General features: G+C 38.9%; 1 protein-coding gene and 1 pseudogene across 1 annotated transcript in view; both read left to right on the top strand.

Moving 5' to 3' along the window:
* Positions 1–17,585, top strand: part of PRKAR2A (protein kinase cAMP-dependent type II regulatory subunit alpha) — a 108,980-nt gene that overhangs the window by 44,939 nt on the left and 46,456 nt on the right. The window contains exon 2 of the mRNA XM_045991170.1: positions 11,471–11,506. Coding sequence (XP_045847126.1) covers positions 11,471–11,506 — 36 coding nt within the window. The remainder of the gene's footprint in view (positions 1–11,470; positions 11,507–17,585) is intronic.
* LOC123932673 lies at positions 3,291–3,935 on the top strand (annotated as a pseudogene).

Here is a 17,585-nt window from a genome sequence, read left to right as displayed (position 1 = left end):
ACTTCATAGATACTTTACGACTCTGGCATTTTATGATTTGGAGATCTATGACAGCACCCTTATTTATAGATTGAATGATACCTTTCTGCTCTTCCCCAGCTGAAGGAGAAAGAAAGTGCATATAGATAACCAGCTTACTACTTCTGAATATTGCTCTGCCATAGAATGGCTTCCAAAATGGCCCTTGCTCCCCTCTTCACCCTCATCTCTGTACTCTTGTCTCACATTGCTCATGCCACATCATACCCCTTTCATTTACTGAAATCACGGGCTCACTCAACTCGCAGCGCAGCTGCGCTGCTAACATCCTGCCGACCCGGTTTGAGTCCCAGTTGCCTCCTCTTTGCCTTTCCAGCAGTTGTAGGATGTGTCCTCCTGAATCCCGCCCTGCCTTAGTTGCACTTGGATTATGTTCTCCAGGTTTTCACGACATGTCCTATTACATTCATAGTGAAGATTCTGTTATCTTAATGATCACATATTTGAATTTGAAACAGAGACTTTGGGGCACTTGGGTGGTGGTTGGTTGAGCTACCAACTCTTGGTTTCGGCTCAGATCTTGATCTCAGGGTCATGACATGGAGCCTCGTGTCAGGGTCCGCATGCAGTGCAGAGTCAGCTTCAGATTCTTCTCTTTCTCTGTTCCTCCCACTCGTGCTCTTTCTCTCTCAAATAAATAAGTAAAACTTTAAAAAATAATAAAATAAAAGAGAATTTTGGAAATGTTTTTGATTTCTCTAGCATGATCTTAATATCACTCACCATATATAATATCCTACCTGTTTAAAACCATGTTTTAACTTTCAGGGCCCGTCAGCATTTAGGAGTTCCTTTTATCAGGAATCAGGAATTTTAGTTTCACTGATCACTGAGATGGCATTTGTTAATATTTTCGAGGCACATGTTTCAGGCCAGGTTACATTTTAAGTCTTCATATCCCTTATCAGTATTTGTTTATAATGAAAATCGAAGAACATTTTAGGTAGTGTTTTCTGTTGGAAGATTTTCTTACACCTGCTATGCTAGTTGAATATTTTGTCTGATCCATATAAAGTCTGATGTGATCTGTTGTGAGCTCTTTGTAAACTGGTGAAATTAGAATAAGGTGATCTCTTTGACTGTGGTAACTGTTGATAGCATTCTCTGGATGCCTTCGCAGTTTATCTGGCTCTGACAGCAGCCGTTTCTCCTGGCCCTGTAAAACCTTAGAAGACGTGTACTAACTTAGAATTAAATTGCACAGAAGTTTATCAGGCAGCAGCATGTTCATCCACTCATTTATTCAAGCTAAAGCCCTTAAGACTCTTGTCTTTAATTATGTTTTTTCCATTGCAATTCAACATTTTTTACCTTCGAACTCTTTCATAGTAACAGAGAATGCTTTAGAAATGAAAAAAATCATTTTGTCTTTTTTGCATGATTTATGAATATAGTGATTTTAAGTTTGCATTTATTTATTTATTTATTTATTTATTTATTTATTTTTAAGTAGCGTGGAGCCCAACATGGGGCTTGAATTCAATGACCCTGAAATCAAGAGTTGGACACTTAACCGACTGAGCCACCCAGGTGCCCCATAAGTTTGCATTTTTTAGTTTAATATATTATGAAATAAATTCAGTGAATTTCAACACATTATTTAATTTACTTTAATTTAATTTAATTTAATTTAATTTACATATGCATGCCCTTTTTAATTTTAGCCATTCTGGCAAGGATAGGGTGATACTTCACTGTGGCTCTAATGCACTGTGTGCATTTCCCTGATGATTAGTGATGCTGAGCATCTTTTCATGTGTCTTGGTCATCCCTATGTCTTCTTGGGGAAAATGTCTACTCAAGTCCTCTGCCCATTTAAAAAAATTTTATGTTAACATTATTTTTTATTTGAATATAGCTGATATACAGTGTTATATTAGTTTCAAGTGTGGATTATAATTATACAACAATTCTGTACATTACTCAGTGATCATGGTAAGTGTACTCTTAATCCCCCTCACCGATTTTACCAATCCCACCTCCCTTCTATGTCCTCTCTAGCAACCACCAGTTTGTTCTGTGCATATGAATGGTTTTTTGTTTGTCTCTTTCTTCGTTTGTTCATTTGTCTTCTTTCCTAAATTCCACATATGACTGAAATCATATGGTAATTGTCTTTCCCATTTTTAAAAAGATTTTTATTTTTAAGTTATCTCTATACCCAATGCGAGGTTCAAACCCATAACCCTGAGATCAAGAGTCAAGCACTCTACCAACTGAGCCAGCAGGTGCTCTGTCTTTCCCATTTTTTAGTCAGTTTGGGTTTTTTGGTGTTGAGTTATATAAGTTCTTTATATATTTTGGATATTTACTCCTTATTAGATACATCATTTGCAGATATCTTCTCCTTTCAGTATAGGTTGCCTTTTTGTTTTGTTGATGGTTTCCTTTGCTGCGCAGAAGCTTTTTATTTTGATGTAGTTTATTTTTGTTTTTGTTACCCTTGTCTCAGGAGACATACCTAGAAAAATGTTGCCATGGCCGATATCAGAGAAATTACTGCCTGTATTCTCCTCTAGGACTTTTATGGTTTCAGGTCTCACATTTATGTCTTTAATCTATTTTGACTTTATTTTTGTGTGTGGTGTCAAAAAATGGTCCTGTTTCATTCTTTTCCTTGTAGCTGTCTAGTTTTTCGTGAATCATTTATCGAAGAGAGCTGTCTTTTCCCCCACCGTATGTTCTTTTTTTTTTTTTTTAAGATTTCTAAAATTTATTTGACAGAGAGAGGTCACAAGTAGGCAGAGAGGCAGGCAGAGAGAGAGGGGGAAGCAGGCTCCCTGCTGAGCAGAGAGCCCGATGCAGGGCTCGATCCCACGACCCTGAGATCATGACCCAAGTCGAAGGCAGAGGCTTAACCCACTGAGCCACCCAGGCGCCCCAAATTTGCCATTTTAAATTTGCAGTTTATAGAGGGTATTTTGCTAAGCAAAATAAGTGAATCAGAGAAAGACAATTATCATATGATTTCACTCATATGTGGAATTTAAAAAACAAAACAGAGGGGTGCCTTGGTGTCTCAGTTGGTTGGGTGACTGCCTTCCGCTCAGGTTATGATCCTGGAGTGGTAGGGTTGAGTCCCGCATCAGGTTCCCTGCTCAGCAGGGAGTCTGCTTCTCCCTCTGCCCCTTCCCTTCTTATGCTTTCTCTTTCATTCTCTCTCGAGTAAATAAATAAAAATCTTAAAAAAAGGATAGAGAAGCAGGCCGTAGTCTTTCTCTGTCTCGACTGAGGTAGCCATCTTGTTTTTGCTGCATGCTGTTGTTAGAGGACCCTCCCTGCTTCAGATTTACCAACAGCATGAATCAAGAAAAGCTAGCCAAACTTCAGGCTCAGGTCCAGATAGGGCGCAAGGGTACAGCTCGCAGAAAGAAGAAGGTGGCACATAGAACAGCTTACAGCTGATGACAAAAAACTCCAGAGTTCTCTAAAAAAAACTGGCTGTGAATAATATAGCTGGTATTGAAGAGGTGAACATGATTAAAGATGATGGGACAGTTATTCATTTCAACGATCCCAAAGTCCAAGCTTCCCTTTCTGCTAACACCTTTGCCATTACTGGGCATGCAGAAGCCAAACCAATCACAGAAATGCTTCCTGGAATATTAAGTCAGCTTGGTGCTGACAGCTTAACAAGTCTTAGGAAGTTAGCTGAACAGTTCCCACGGCCAAGTGTTGGATAGCAAAGCACCAAAACCAGAAGACACTGATGAAGAGGATGATGATGTTTTCCAGATCTCGTAGAAAATTTTGATGAGGCATCAAAGAATGAAGCTAACTAAAATTTTTTCTGGAGTTTGGAAGCTGGCATGGACGAGATTTAACAAATCAGCTATGTGGTTCCAAAGTTTTACAGACATGGAGAACATCAACTGTTACTAGTTCAGTAATATAAATATTTTTTATATTGATAGTGCTATTTGTTCAGCATTTTCCCGTCATTTGATCTTGCATTTTGCACTTACTCCCAGGATCTATTCTTTTGGTCAAAATACAAAGTGTCGGTGCAGTTTGAGGGTGTTTTGGTATTTGATTCTCAGTTTTCTGTTGTTTTTTTTTTTTAAAGATTTTATTTATTTATTTGACAGACAGAGTCCACAAGTAGGCAGAGAGGCAGGCAGAGAGAGGAAGGGAAGCAGGCTCCCTGCCGAGCAGAGAGCCCAATGCTGGGCTCAATCCCAGAACCCTGGGATTATGACCTGAGCTGAAGGCATAGGCTTTAACCCACTGAGCCACCCAGGCGCCCCTGTTTTGTTATTTCGTTGGGGTATTTTTGGTTTGTGTGTATGTGTATGTATGCATGTGGGTATGTGTGTATACAGTGGAGAGCAAATTGGAAAACGGTTCTGTTTATCCTCCTTCTTCCCCCGGTGGAAAATAAAACAAATCTTTATATTAAAAACAACAACAACAGGGGCGCCTGGGTGGCTCAGTGGGTTAAGCCGCTGCCTTCGGCTCGGGTCGTGATCTCGGGGTCCTGGGGTCGAGTCCCGCATCGGGCTCTCTGCTCAGCGGCGAGCCTGCTTCCCTCTCTCTCTCTCTACCTGCCTCTCTGTCTGCTTGTGATCTCTCTCTGTCAAGTAAATAAATAAAAAAAATCTTAAAAACAAACAAACAAACAAACAAACAAAAAAAAAAAACAACAACAACAACAGAGAATCATAGGAGTAGAGAGGAAAAAATCAAACAAGACAAAATCAGGGAGAAAAACCGTAAGAAACTCGTAATCATAGGAAACAAACTGAAGGTCGTTGGAGGGGAGGGGGTCGGGGGATGGGGTGACTGGATGATGGACATCAAGGAGGGTATGTGATGTTATGGGCACTGGGTATTATATAAGACTAATGAATCACTGAAAATCAATCATACATTATAGTTAATTAATTGAATTTAAATTAAAATCAAGTTGCAGTTCATTGCCATTAAGTGCATTCATAACAATCACCACCATCTGTCTCTGGACATCTTTGCATATTGCAAAACTGAAACTCTGTACCCACTAAATAATAACTCTTCCTTCTCCCCTCCCCCTGACTCCTAGCAACAACTGTTCTGCTCTCTGTATTTATGAATTTGACTGTTCTAGGTACCTCATGTAAGTAGAATCATACAGTATTTGTCTTGTGTAACTGACTTTATTTAGCATAATGTTTTCAAAATTCATTCATCAAAGCTTATTGTAGCAAGTTTCAAAATTTCCTTCCTTTTAAAGGCTGAATGATATCCCATTGTATGTAAACCACATTTTATTTATCTTTTCATTCATTGGTGGACACTTAGGTTGCTTCCACCTTTTGGCTATGTATGTGGGTGTGCTGTAATATCTCTTTGAGAACCTGCTTTCAGTTCTTTTGAACATATACCCAGAAGTGGAATTGCTGGATCATATACTAATTCATTTTTAATCTTTTAAGGAGCTGCCGTACTGTTTTACACAGCAACTGCACCATTTTTTATTCTGACCATCAGTGCAAAAAGGATTCCAATTCCTTCACATCCTTGCCAACCTTTATTATGTTCTTGTTTTGTTTTGTTTTTTTTTAATGGTAGCCATCTTTAAAAGGTGTGAGGTGATATCTCATTGTATTTTTCATTTGCATTTCCCTATTTTTTAAAAAGATTTTATTTTTAGAGAGAGAGGGAGAGTGCGAGCTGGGGGAGGGGCGGTGGGAAAGGGAGAGAGGAAATCTCAAGCAAACTCCCCACTGAACGCAGAGCCCCACACCAGACTCCATCTCACAACCCTGGGATCATGACCTGAGCTGAACCCAAGAGCCAGAGGCTCAATTGACTGAGCCACCCAGGTGCCCCTGCATTTCCTTATTGATTAGTAGTATTGGATATCTTTTCATCTAGTTATTGGTCCTTTGTATATCTTCTCTGAAGAAAAGTCTATTCAAATCCTTGTCCATTTTTTCATCAGTTTGGTTTTTTGTTGTTGTTTTTTTTGAGGGGGGAGTTTGTTGAGTGGTAGGAATTCTTTATTCTGGATGTAACAGATAAATTATTTGCAAATATTTTCTCCCATTCCATGGTGTGCCATTTCACAAACCATACACAGAAGGTTTTCATTTTGATGTAGTCCAGTTTGTGTATTTCTTTTGTTGCCTACACTTTTGATGTTAGAAATCATTGCTAACTCTGATGTCATAAAGATTTTCCCCTGTGTCTTCATATAAGAGTTTTATAATTTTAGCTCTTAATTTTATGTCTTTGATCTATTTTGAATTAATTTTTATGATGAAAAGGTAAGAGGCCAGCTTTATTTTTGTTGAAAAGACTCTCCTTTTGTTTGAAAAGACTCTCCTTTCCCATTGGGTGATCTTGGCATGTTTTTAAAAATCAATTCACCATGTATGTGAGGGTTTATTTCTGGGTTCTCCATTCCATGGGTCTGGTCCATATGTCTGTCCTTAATGCAAGTACCACATTGTTTTGATTACTGAGACTTTGTAGTAAGTTTTGAAATCAGGAAGTATGAGTCTTTCAACTTTGTTTATCTTTTTCAAGTTTAGTTGGCTATTTGGGATCCGTTGAGATGCTACATGAATTTTATTTTTTTAAGATTTTATTTATTTATTTGACAGACAGAGATCACAGGTAGGCAGAGAGGCAGGCAGAGAGAGAGGAACGGAAGCAGGCTCCCTGCCGAGCAGAGAGCCCAATGCCAGACTCGATCCCAGGACCCCAGGATCATGCCATGAGCCGAAAGCAGAGGCTTTAACCCACTGAGCCACCCAGGCGCTCCAGATTAAGGTTTTTTTTAAAGGTATTTTTTTTTAAGATTTTATTTATTTATTTGGCAGAGAGATCACAAGTAGGCAGAGAGGCAGGCAGAGAGAGAGAGAGAAGCAGGCTCCCTGCTGAGCAGAGAGCCCCATGCAGGGCTCAATCCCAAGACCCTGAGATCATGACCTAGGCAGAAGGCAGAGGCTTAACCCACTGAGCTACCCAGGGTCCCCTTATTAAAGGTATTTTAATAGAAATTGCATTGAATCTATAGATTGCTTTAAATAGTGTTGTCATCTTTTTTTTTTTTTTCGTTTATTATTTATTTGACACAGAGAGAGAGAGAGATCACAAGTAGGCAGAGAGAGAGGGAGAAGCAGTCTCCCTGCTGAGCAGAGAGCCCGATGGGGGGGCTGGATCCCAGGACTCTGGGATCATGACCCGAGCCGAAGGCAGAGGCTTTAACCCACTGAGCCACCCAGGTGCTCCGAAAATATTGTCATCTTAACAATATTACAGCTTTTAGTCTTTTATCATGGGATGGCTTTCCATTTCTTTCTTTTTTTTTCTAGCTTTATTTAAATATAATTGACAAATATGATTGTAGATATTTAAAGTGTACAACATGAGTATATATACATTGCAAAAGGCTTATTTATGTCACTTTAATTTCTTCCAACAATGTTTTGTAGTTTTCAGTGTACAAATCTTTTCCTCCTTCCTAGATTATTTTCTTCATTTTGATGAAGTGTTGTGACTAGAGTTCTAAAAATATTTTCTTTCAGATTATTCATTGCAGTTGTATAGAAATACGATTTCAGGTGTTGATTTTATATCCTGCAACTTTCTGTATTCACTTGTTAAGTCTAACGTTTTTTTGTGTGGATTCTTTAAGGTTTTATATGTAAAAGAGCATGTCATTCTACAAGCAGATAATTTTACTTTTTCCTTTCTAATTTGGATGTCTTTTCTTATTTTTTTCTTTCCTAATTGCTCTGGCCAGAACCTTCAGTAGTATATTCAGTAGAAGTGGCAAGAGCAGGCATTCTGTCTTGTTCCTGCTCTTACGGAGAAAGCTTACAATCCTTTATCATTGAGTTGGTGTTAGCTGTGGGTTTTCCATATGTGCCTTTTTCATGCTGAGGAAATTCCCTTATAATTCACAGTTTATTTTTTTAAAATAATTTTCAATATACTGTCATGCTTTATTTTCATTTTCATTGTTCTAAAGATTTTATTTACTTATTTGACAGAGAGAGTAAGTGCACAAGCAAGGGGAAGTGGTGGGCAGAGGGAGAAGCAGGCTCCCTGCTGAGCAAGGAGCCCAATGCAGGACTCCATCCCAGGACGCTGAGATCACAACCTGAGCCAAAGGCAGGCACCTAACAACTAAGCCACCCAGGCATCCCTCCCAGTTTATTTTTTATCATGAAAGAGTGTTTGTTAGATGCTTGTTGTGCACCAGCGAGATGGTAATGTGGATCCCCCCCTTCCCTTTGTTCTATTAATGTGATGTGTATTGCTTGATATTCTTATTTTATTTTTTTAAAGATTTTATTTATTTATTTATTTGAGAGAAAGAAAAGCACAAGTAGGCAGAGAGGCAGGCAAAGGGAGAGGGAGAAGCAGACTCCCTGCCGAGCAGGGAGCCTGATGTGGGGCTCCATGCAAGGACCCTGGGATCATGACCTGAGCCAAAGGCAGATGCTAAATGACTGAGCCACCCAGGTGCCCCAATATTCTTTTTTTTTTTTTAATATTTTATCTATTTATTTGACAGAGATCACAAGTAGGCAGAGAGGCAGGCAGAGAGAGGAGGAAGCAGGCTCCCTGCAGAGCAGAGAGCCCAGCGTGGGGCTTGATCCCAGGACCCTGGGATCACGACCTGAGCTGAAGGCAAAGCAAGCTCCCTCGGCGCCCCCCAATATTCTTATTTTAAACAGCCTTGGATTCCTGGGATAAATCCCACTTGGTCATGGTGTATAATCACTTTAATATGTTCCCAGATGTTGTGTGCCAGTATTTTTTTGAGGATTTTTGTATTTATATTCATAATGAATATTTTCTTTACTTGCAGTATGTTTGTTTAGCTTTGGTATTGGGTAATGGTGGCCTCATAAAATGAGTTCCCTTAGCTTTGATTTTTTGGATGACTATGAGAAGGATTAGTGTTAATTCTTTAAATGTTTAGTAGAATTTACAATGAAGACATCTGGTCTTGGGCTTTACTTTGTTAAGAGATTTTTGATTACCAGTTCCATCCTCCTATTTGTTATCGATTGTTGAGATTTTTCTATTTCTTCTTGAGCAAGTTTTAGAAGTTTGTGTATTTCCAGGAATTTGTCTATTTCATGTTTCATCTAGGTTACCCAATTTGTTGACATACTGCCTTTCATAGTATCCTCTTAAAATCCTTTTTATTTCTGTGTATTCCATTGTAATGTCCCCACTTGAATTTTAGTAATTTGAATCTTCTTTTTTCTTAGTCAGTCTAGCTAATAGTTTGCTGATTTTGTTGATATTTTCAAAGAACCAACTTTTAGTTACACTGGTTTTTTTTCCTATACTCTATTTTATAATTTCTGTACACTCTGAATTTCCTTATTTCTGCTGCTGTAGGATTTAGTTTGTCCTATTTTCCCTACTTCCTTAAAGTGTACAATTAGCTTATTAATTTGAGGCTTTTCTTCTTTTTAAATATAGGCATCTATAGCCATGAATTTCCCTCTAGCACGACTTAACAGTACGTTCCATAAGTTTTGGTGTATTGTGTTTTTGTTTTCAGTCATCTCAAGATATTTTCTAATTTTCCTTTTGATTTGCATCTATACATTTAAATCAATATTATTGCAGTAAGTTGTTGGTAATGATGTTTTGCAACGATTTTTCCAGCATTTTAAGATTTTATATACCCAGGCAGGTGCCTTGCATCATAGTTTTAAAATTTTCAATGTGTATTTTTTTCTTAGAAGTCCCAGTTTTTTTTTAAAAGATTTTATTTATTTATTTGACAGACAGAGATCACAAGTAGGCAGAGAGAGAGGAGGAAGCAGGCCCCCTGCTGAGCAAGAGGCTGATGTGTGTGGGGCTCCATCCCAGGATCCTGGGATCATGACCTGAGCTGAAGGCAGAGGCTTTAACCCACTGAGCCACCCAGGCGCCCCAGAAGTTCCAATTTTTTTTCAAGTCTCCCTGTTTTGTTTATTTATGCTTCTGATTCCTGTTTTTATGTCTTTGTTTTAAACATGTTCTCATTTTATAATAGTTCTTAATATCTAACGTTTTGAGATATCCCCTGATAGCATGCATGCTAAATTTTTTCATTGTATTTTTTATAATTTTAGGTTGTATGCTAATGGTCAACGGGATTTTAATCATGGAAATCCCATGAGGCCTGGGGTATGGGTTTAAGTTGGTATACATTTCATCCGTCTGCCTGAGTGACAGGAACATGTGTTGTAAATGATCAAAGGAGACTCTCCCACATCCCTCAAGCTAGAATGCAAGCTTCATGAACTAGGAGTCTTTGTTTTATTTACCAGGACCTTCCAAATTGTCTACTACAGTGCGTGCCACTTACGAGGTACCCTACCTGTATTTGTTGAACTGAATTTATCATCTTTGTTTGCTGGTGGGTGAATTAATTTTGACAGATCCATAGTTTTTTGTTTTTGTTTTTTTGACAGATCCACAGTTTCATTGAGGAAGTAGTAAAAGACTATTCTATCAGTAATGGCTAGAATTATCTTTTGAATTTTTGCCTGTTTGTTGCTAACATGACTTTTATCCTGTGCTATGCAAAAAGATAATTCGAGTCCTGTTATAGTAAATGAGCATTTGTCTCCTTCCTGGGTCTTTTGTTTTTGTTTTTGTTTTTTCCCAGAGGCCTCACATTAGTTGAGTTTGGCTCTCTGAACCATCTTCAATTTGTTTTTCACTAATCTTCAAGTCTATCTTTTTATGGAAGATGAGAAGGCATAATTTACATCATTTTTTCAATAAAAATAATCAGATTAAGCTCTGAGGGTAAAACCCACCCTTGGGTAGGGTTTACTGAAAAAAATCAATAAAATCTTTAAAAATATCATTGTATTCATTTGATATAGTTTATTAGTGAGAATTTAGATGATCATCAGCCATAAGGAATGGTAGGTGAAAAGTTGAAGAGAATAGCAAAGGGAAAACTTATGTGATTTTTTTTAACCTAAAGACATTTTTCTGATTAATAAACTGACTGTGGGCATACTGAGGGAAAATATAGTGGTCAATTTCTTTTCTATTTTATTGTAATGCTCATTAAAGTATTTTAAAATGCAATTTAAATGCTATTATCCAGCAGGTCTTGGGGTTATCTTTGAAACATATTAAAAAAGAAAATTAACTATTTAATATCATAACATTACCAATAAATTTAGTAGGCTTCTTATTCATTTGATATGATACAAATTAGTTGGAACATGAATGTAAACAGAAATAAAATTGCTACCTTGTGTACCTTAAAGTTATAAAGAGCTTGTTTTCAAAGACATAAATTCTTCCTTATATTGCCTTTGGTGATCATGTTGAACTACTATCTGTGGTTGACTATAGAAGAATATGAATTGACCCAGCATACGGTATTTAAGTGCTTTTAGTTCTTTTTTTAAAAATGGGGTCATGTGACATAATGATGACTAAATGTTGCTTCTTCTTTGTTTTACAGTTCCAATTCCTGGCAGATTTGATCGGCGAGTGTCAGGTATGTATTCTCTTTCATAACATACTGCTAAAATTAAGATGAAAACATCATCTTAAAAATGAACTGATCTTTTAAATAAAAAGGTAAGTTAGCAGCATTATAGAACATTATAAAAATTACCTGTAAATCCTTCATTCTATTTCATTTTGAGTTCTGATAATATATGTATGTATTTGTCTCATTTACATCATTAATATTTTTCCACATTCATAATTATAGCTTCTAAAAACTTCCTTGTTTTTTTTTCAACACTTTCATACATCACCCTGTGTTCATCACAAGTGTACTCCTTAATTCCCATTACCTGTTTAACCCATTCCCCCACCCATCTCTCCTCTGGTAACCATCATTGTCTTCTCTGTAGTTAAGAGTCTGTTTCTTGGTTTGCCTCCCTCTCTTTTTTTCTTCCCCCTTTGCTCGGTTGTTTTGTTTCTTCAATTCCTTATATGATTGAAATCATATGGTATTTGTCTTTCTTTGACTGACTTGTTTCACTTAGCATTATATTCTCTAGCTCCATACATGTCATTGTAAGTGTCAAGATTTCATTCTCTTTTTTTATGGCTGAGTAATATTCCATTACACCCCCTACCCCCCAACACACACAGACATTTTCTTTATCCATTCATTTGTTAATGGACACTTGGTCTGTTTTCGTGATTTGGCTATTGTAGATAATACTGCTATAAATTTCAGAGTGTACGTATCCCTTTGAATTAGTATTCTTGTATTCTTTGGGTAAATACCTAGTAGTGTGATTGCTGGATTATAGGGTAGTTCTTTTTTTTTTAAGATTTTATTTATTTTTTTTTTTTTACAGAGAGAGACACAGAAAGAGAGGAAACACAAACATTGGGAGTGGGAGAGGGAGAAGCAGGCTTCCCGCTGAGCAGGGAGCCTGATGCAAGGCTTGATCCCAGGACCTTGGGATTGTGACCTGAGCCGAAGGCAGATGCTTAATGACTGAGCCACCCAGGCGCCCCTAGTTCTATTTTTAACTTTTTGAGGAACTTCTATACTGTTTTCCAGAGGGTCTGTACCAGTTTGCATTCCAACCAACAATGCAAAAGAGTTCCCCTTTCTCCACATCCTTGCTAACACCTGTTGTTTCTTGTGTTGTTGATTTTAGCTATTCTGACAGGCATGATGTGATACCTCATTGTAGTTTTGATTTACATTTCCTTGATGATAAGTGATGTTGACCATCTTTTCATTTGTCTGTTGGCCATGGATGTCTTCTTTGGAAAAATGTCTCTTTGTAAAAACTCTTTACATATTATTACTATGTCTCGTATTCTAAATTATGCTGTATTAACTACTTGCATACAATGTTGAGCCACTAAAACTGTTTCCTCAGTCATAGGCTGGGTAGCATGCTCTGGTCAGAAACTGAGGATTACCTGCATTTTTTCTGTGTATTGCTTTTTTCTGTGTATTGCAGGGAAAAAGACACCCTACAAAGGCTTCTCTTCCACCACCATCTCACCAACATAGCCAGTGTCTACTACTTTAGTTTAGATGTAAAATTGTACTTCAGAATGTTTTATTTGGCACTCCTTTGATTATTAACAAAAATGAATGTTTTCCAAATATGAGAAATCTATTATTTTCTTACACGGAACTATTTTGACAATATTTTTCTTTATTATGATCCAGATTATTTTTTATAAAAGTTTGAGTAAATTTTTCTGTCATGGGGCACCTGGGTGGCTCAGTGGGTTAAAGCCTCTGCCTTCAGCTCAGGTCATGATCTCAGGGTCCTGGGATCGAGCCCCGCATCGGGCTCTCTGCTAACCAGGGAGCCTGCTTCTTCCTCTCTCTCTGCCTGCCTCTCTGACTACTTGTGATCTCTGTCTGTCAAATAAATAAATATTAAAAAAGGGACGCCTGGGTGGCTCAGTGGGTTAAAGCCTCTGCCTTCAGCTCAGGTCATGATCACAGGGTCCTGGGATCGAGCCCCGTGTTGGGCTCTCTGCTCAGAAGTGAGCCTGCTTCCTCCTCTCTTCCTCTCTGCCTGCCTCTCTGCCTACTTGTGATCTCTGTCAAATAAATAAAATCTAAAAAAAAAAAAAATTAAAAAAAATTTGTTTCTGGCATGATTTTAACCTTTTAAAAATTTTTTAAAAAGATTTTATTTATTTATCTGATGGAGAGAGAAAGAGACAGTGAGAGAGGTAACACAAGCAGGGGGAGTGGGAGAGGGCGAAGTAGCCTTCCTGAGCAGGGAGCCCAATTTGGGGCTTGATCCCAGGACCCTGGGATCATGACCTGAGACAAAGGCAGACACTGAGCAACTGAGCTACCCAGGTGCCCCAGCCTTTTGAAATTTTTAAAAAAAGATTTATTTATTTGAGAGAGAGAACATGAAGGGGAGGAGGGACAAAGGGAGAGGGAGAAGGGAGAGCATCCCAAGCAGACTGTGCTGAGTATGGAGCCAGGCACAGGGCTTGATCTCACAACCTTGAGATCAGGACCTGAGCTGAAACCTGAAACCAAGAGTCAGATGTTCAACTGACTGAGCCACCCAGGTGCCCAACCCTTCGAAATTTTTAATGCAAAATTTTCCTTGTTGTTTGTGCTACTTATTTTAATTTTGCTATTTTTTTAATGACTCAAAAATTTTAATATGTGACTGGTTCCATGAAAACTGCCTGGCTCTTAGCAAGCACTCACTAAATATTTATTGAATATATATATATGTATATGAGTATATATTATATATGTATATGAATATATATTATATATTTTTAAATAATTGCTCTTAAGCTGAGAAGGTCTCCCCTTTTTAGAGCTGATAAATATATTTTCTGGAAGTTTCTTTAAAATTAAAATGTTTGACTTTTGGATACATCTAGAGTTTATTTGATTATACAGTGGGTGTGTTAAATATATTTCAAAATTGCTATGTGAGCTCTATGTATCACATCATTTATTCATATCCTGTCATTCTGGGAAGGTTTCTTGATTTTAAATTGTCACATGACCTAGTATGTAGTGAGACTAGGAATCCCTTTTCTATGTCTCAGTCCTTTTCTTTGAGAAAATCTGCTCATTTATGTTTCAGAAAGCCTTTGGTAAGATTGTACACTAAAGTCTGTTGAAAGGAGATTGAAAAAAAAATATGTTCTTATGTGTAGGAAGACATTACAGAGAAGAAATAGAGTGGGAATTAAGGTTGGTACGAGATCCATGAGCTGTTATCTTCTATATTTGTTTATCCTTGCCCTGTACCCTCTTTCCCCCAAATGATTAGTACTATCTCTTGACATCTGTAGGACAGATCTGGGAGATGGAGAATACAGTGACATCTCCTTCAGAGGTCACAGATGGCGCTCATGAGTCGCTGCTTGAGCTTTCTGTCAGTGTTGTTCAGGACTTAAACTGTGGAGAACTCAGACAAGCACATGGTATTATCCCTCCTCCTTAGATTTTTTTTTTTTTTTTTTAAGATTTTATTTACTTGACAGAGAGAGTACAAGCAGGGGGAGCAGCGGGCAGAGGGAGAGGGAGAAGCAGTCTCTCCTGCAGAACAGGGAGCCCGACATGGGACTCCATCCCAGGACCCCGGGATCATGACCCAAGTCAAAGGCAGTTACTTAATGAACTAAGCTACCCAGGCACCCCTAGATTTTATAATCTTATTGAAGATTTAAAACTTTGTAATATTATTCAAATATTAAGTTAAAATAAAAGATTCTTTTTTTAAAATATTTTATTCATTGATTCAACAGAGAGAGAAATCACAAGCAGGCAGATGGGGGGTGGGGTGGAAGCAGGCTCCCCGCCGAGCAGGAAGCCCGATGCAGGGCTCGATACCAGGACCCTGATATCATGACCTGAACTGAAGGCAGAGGTCCAACCCACTGAGCCACCCAGGTGCCCCAAAATAAAAGATTCTTTTTTTTTTTTTTTTAAGATTTTATTTATTTATCTGACAGAGATCACAAGTAGGCAGAGAGGCAGGCAGAGAGAGAGGAGGAAACAGGCTGCCTGTGGAGCAGAGAGCCTGATGTGGGGCTCGATCCCAGGACCCTGGGATTATGACCTGAGCCGAAGGCAGAGGTTTTAACCAACTGAGCCACCCAGGCGCCCCCCAAAATAATAGATTCTTAAAAGAATCCAAAATGATTATGCAGGAGAGAAAATAGAAACAGCTAATTTTTTTTATTTTTTATTTTATTTTTTTTAAGATTTTATTTATTTATTTGACAGACAGAAATCACAAGTAGGCAGAAAAGCAGGCAGAGAGAGAGGAGGAGGAAGCAGGCTCCTTGCTGAGCAGAACGCCTGATGCAGGGCTTGATCCCAAGACCCTGGGATCATGACCCGAGCCGAAGGCAGAGGCTTTAACCCACTGAGCCACCCAGGTGCCCTGCTAATGTTTTTTAAAGTCCAGACTATGTGCTAGATGCACAATTTTAAGGTCTCTCTAAATGCTTCCCTTGCATCATTAAATGTAATCCTCACATTAACACTGTGAGGTACATGCATGATTATCCCCATTGTACAGATGCAGAAACTGAGGACAAAGCAGAAGTCAAGTCTCTTGGAACAGTTAAGGTGATAATGTGCCTGAAGGTAGCGTGCGTCCTAAGTACTACCCCCTAAGTACTACCTTAGAGGTCCCACCCCTAAGGACCCTTTCTTATACCCTCTGGACCTCTTGGTCAGTTTTCATCTAAATCCCCTACATTCTCAGCCTGCTCTCTGAATGTGGCATTCATCTTCTGGATCTAGCTGAAGCTTGGCTTGCTCTGCAGGCTTCTCAAATGGCGATTCTTCTCTTCTACCTTTCTTGTAAAACGGACAGGAGATGGGTAAATGTTTCTGTACTCCTTAGTGCTTCCAGACTATTCTCTCTCCCTCCTTACTCTTCAAACCTCGTATTATTATATTCTATCAGCCACTTGCCCTCCTCGTTTTAGTTATCTAATAATCCATGAGCTGCTTTCTTTTTATTTCCACATAGATGATTCTGTCAGTGTCTGTCCTTCCATTCCTTGACCTCCTGTCTTCTACTCTACTTCAGCCACTCACCCCCCCACCCCAGTCATACTCTGAAATGACAAGCATTACAACTCTTTTTTTTTTTTTAAGGGTGGGGCAGAGGGAGAGAGAGGGAGAGAATCTTAAGCTGACACAGGGCTCGATCTCATGACCCCGAAATCATGACCTGAGCTGAAATCAAGAGTCAGATGCTTAACCGGCTGAGCCACCCAGGCACCCCAAGCATTATAATTGTTCATACTCCATCAGTGATCCTAATCTCCCACCACCTGCCCTTTCCTGGGCTCTTTTGCTGTCCTGCCCCAACCCTGACAACTTGATCTTCCTTTTTGTTCCTCACTTCATCTTTTACTAATCTTAAATTCCTTGATCAGGATTGTAACCATTCTGTGGCACATACCCTCAATTTCTTTTTTCCTTTTTCCTTGCTTGTCTAAAGTGGTTTAAGCCGCTGCCTTCGGCTCGGGTCATGATCTCAGGGTCCTGGGATCGAGTCCCGCATCGGGCTCTCTGCTCGGCAGGGAGCCTGCTTCCCTCTCACTCTCTCTGCCTGCCTCTCTGCCTACATGTATCTCTCTCTGTCAAATAAATAAATAAAATCTTTAAAAAAAAAAAAACAAAAAAAAAAAAAAAAAAACAAAAAAACCACCAAAAAAAAAAACAAACGATATTCTGTTTAAGCCCAGCTGTCCACTTATTCTACTTCCAGACCACAGCAGTACTTGACTGAAGGAAAACACACAGCCCTGTTGACTGATCTCACCTTCTGAACCTGGCATTCACTGCTAGTAGGCTCCGGATGCCAGCAATCCCACTGTGTGTGCTCCGCACCTCTTTCACTCTCCTGTTCTTCCAGATAAGCCTTTCATACCTTCTCTCTCCCGAAACCTGCACCTCCTCCTCAGTCCTCATGCCTGGCAGATGATTTTGTCCTTAACTAAGAAAACAGAAACGACAGAAGGTAGTTTCCATAGACTCCCACCACCGCATCTATCCTTCCTTACCTGCCTGTTCGTCTAGTGTTCCCCTGCACACTAGAGTTCACCCCTTCGTCCCTCCTGCACTTTCCTCC

This window comes from Meles meles, chromosome 20 (assembly GCF_922984935.1).
Source record: "Meles meles chromosome 20, mMelMel3.1 paternal haplotype, whole genome shotgun sequence".
NCBI lineage: Eukaryota > Metazoa > Chordata > Mammalia > Carnivora > Mustelidae > Meles > Meles meles.
The sequence above is the reverse complement of the archived record's forward strand: the minus strand, read 5'-3'. Positions and strand labels throughout refer to the sequence as shown.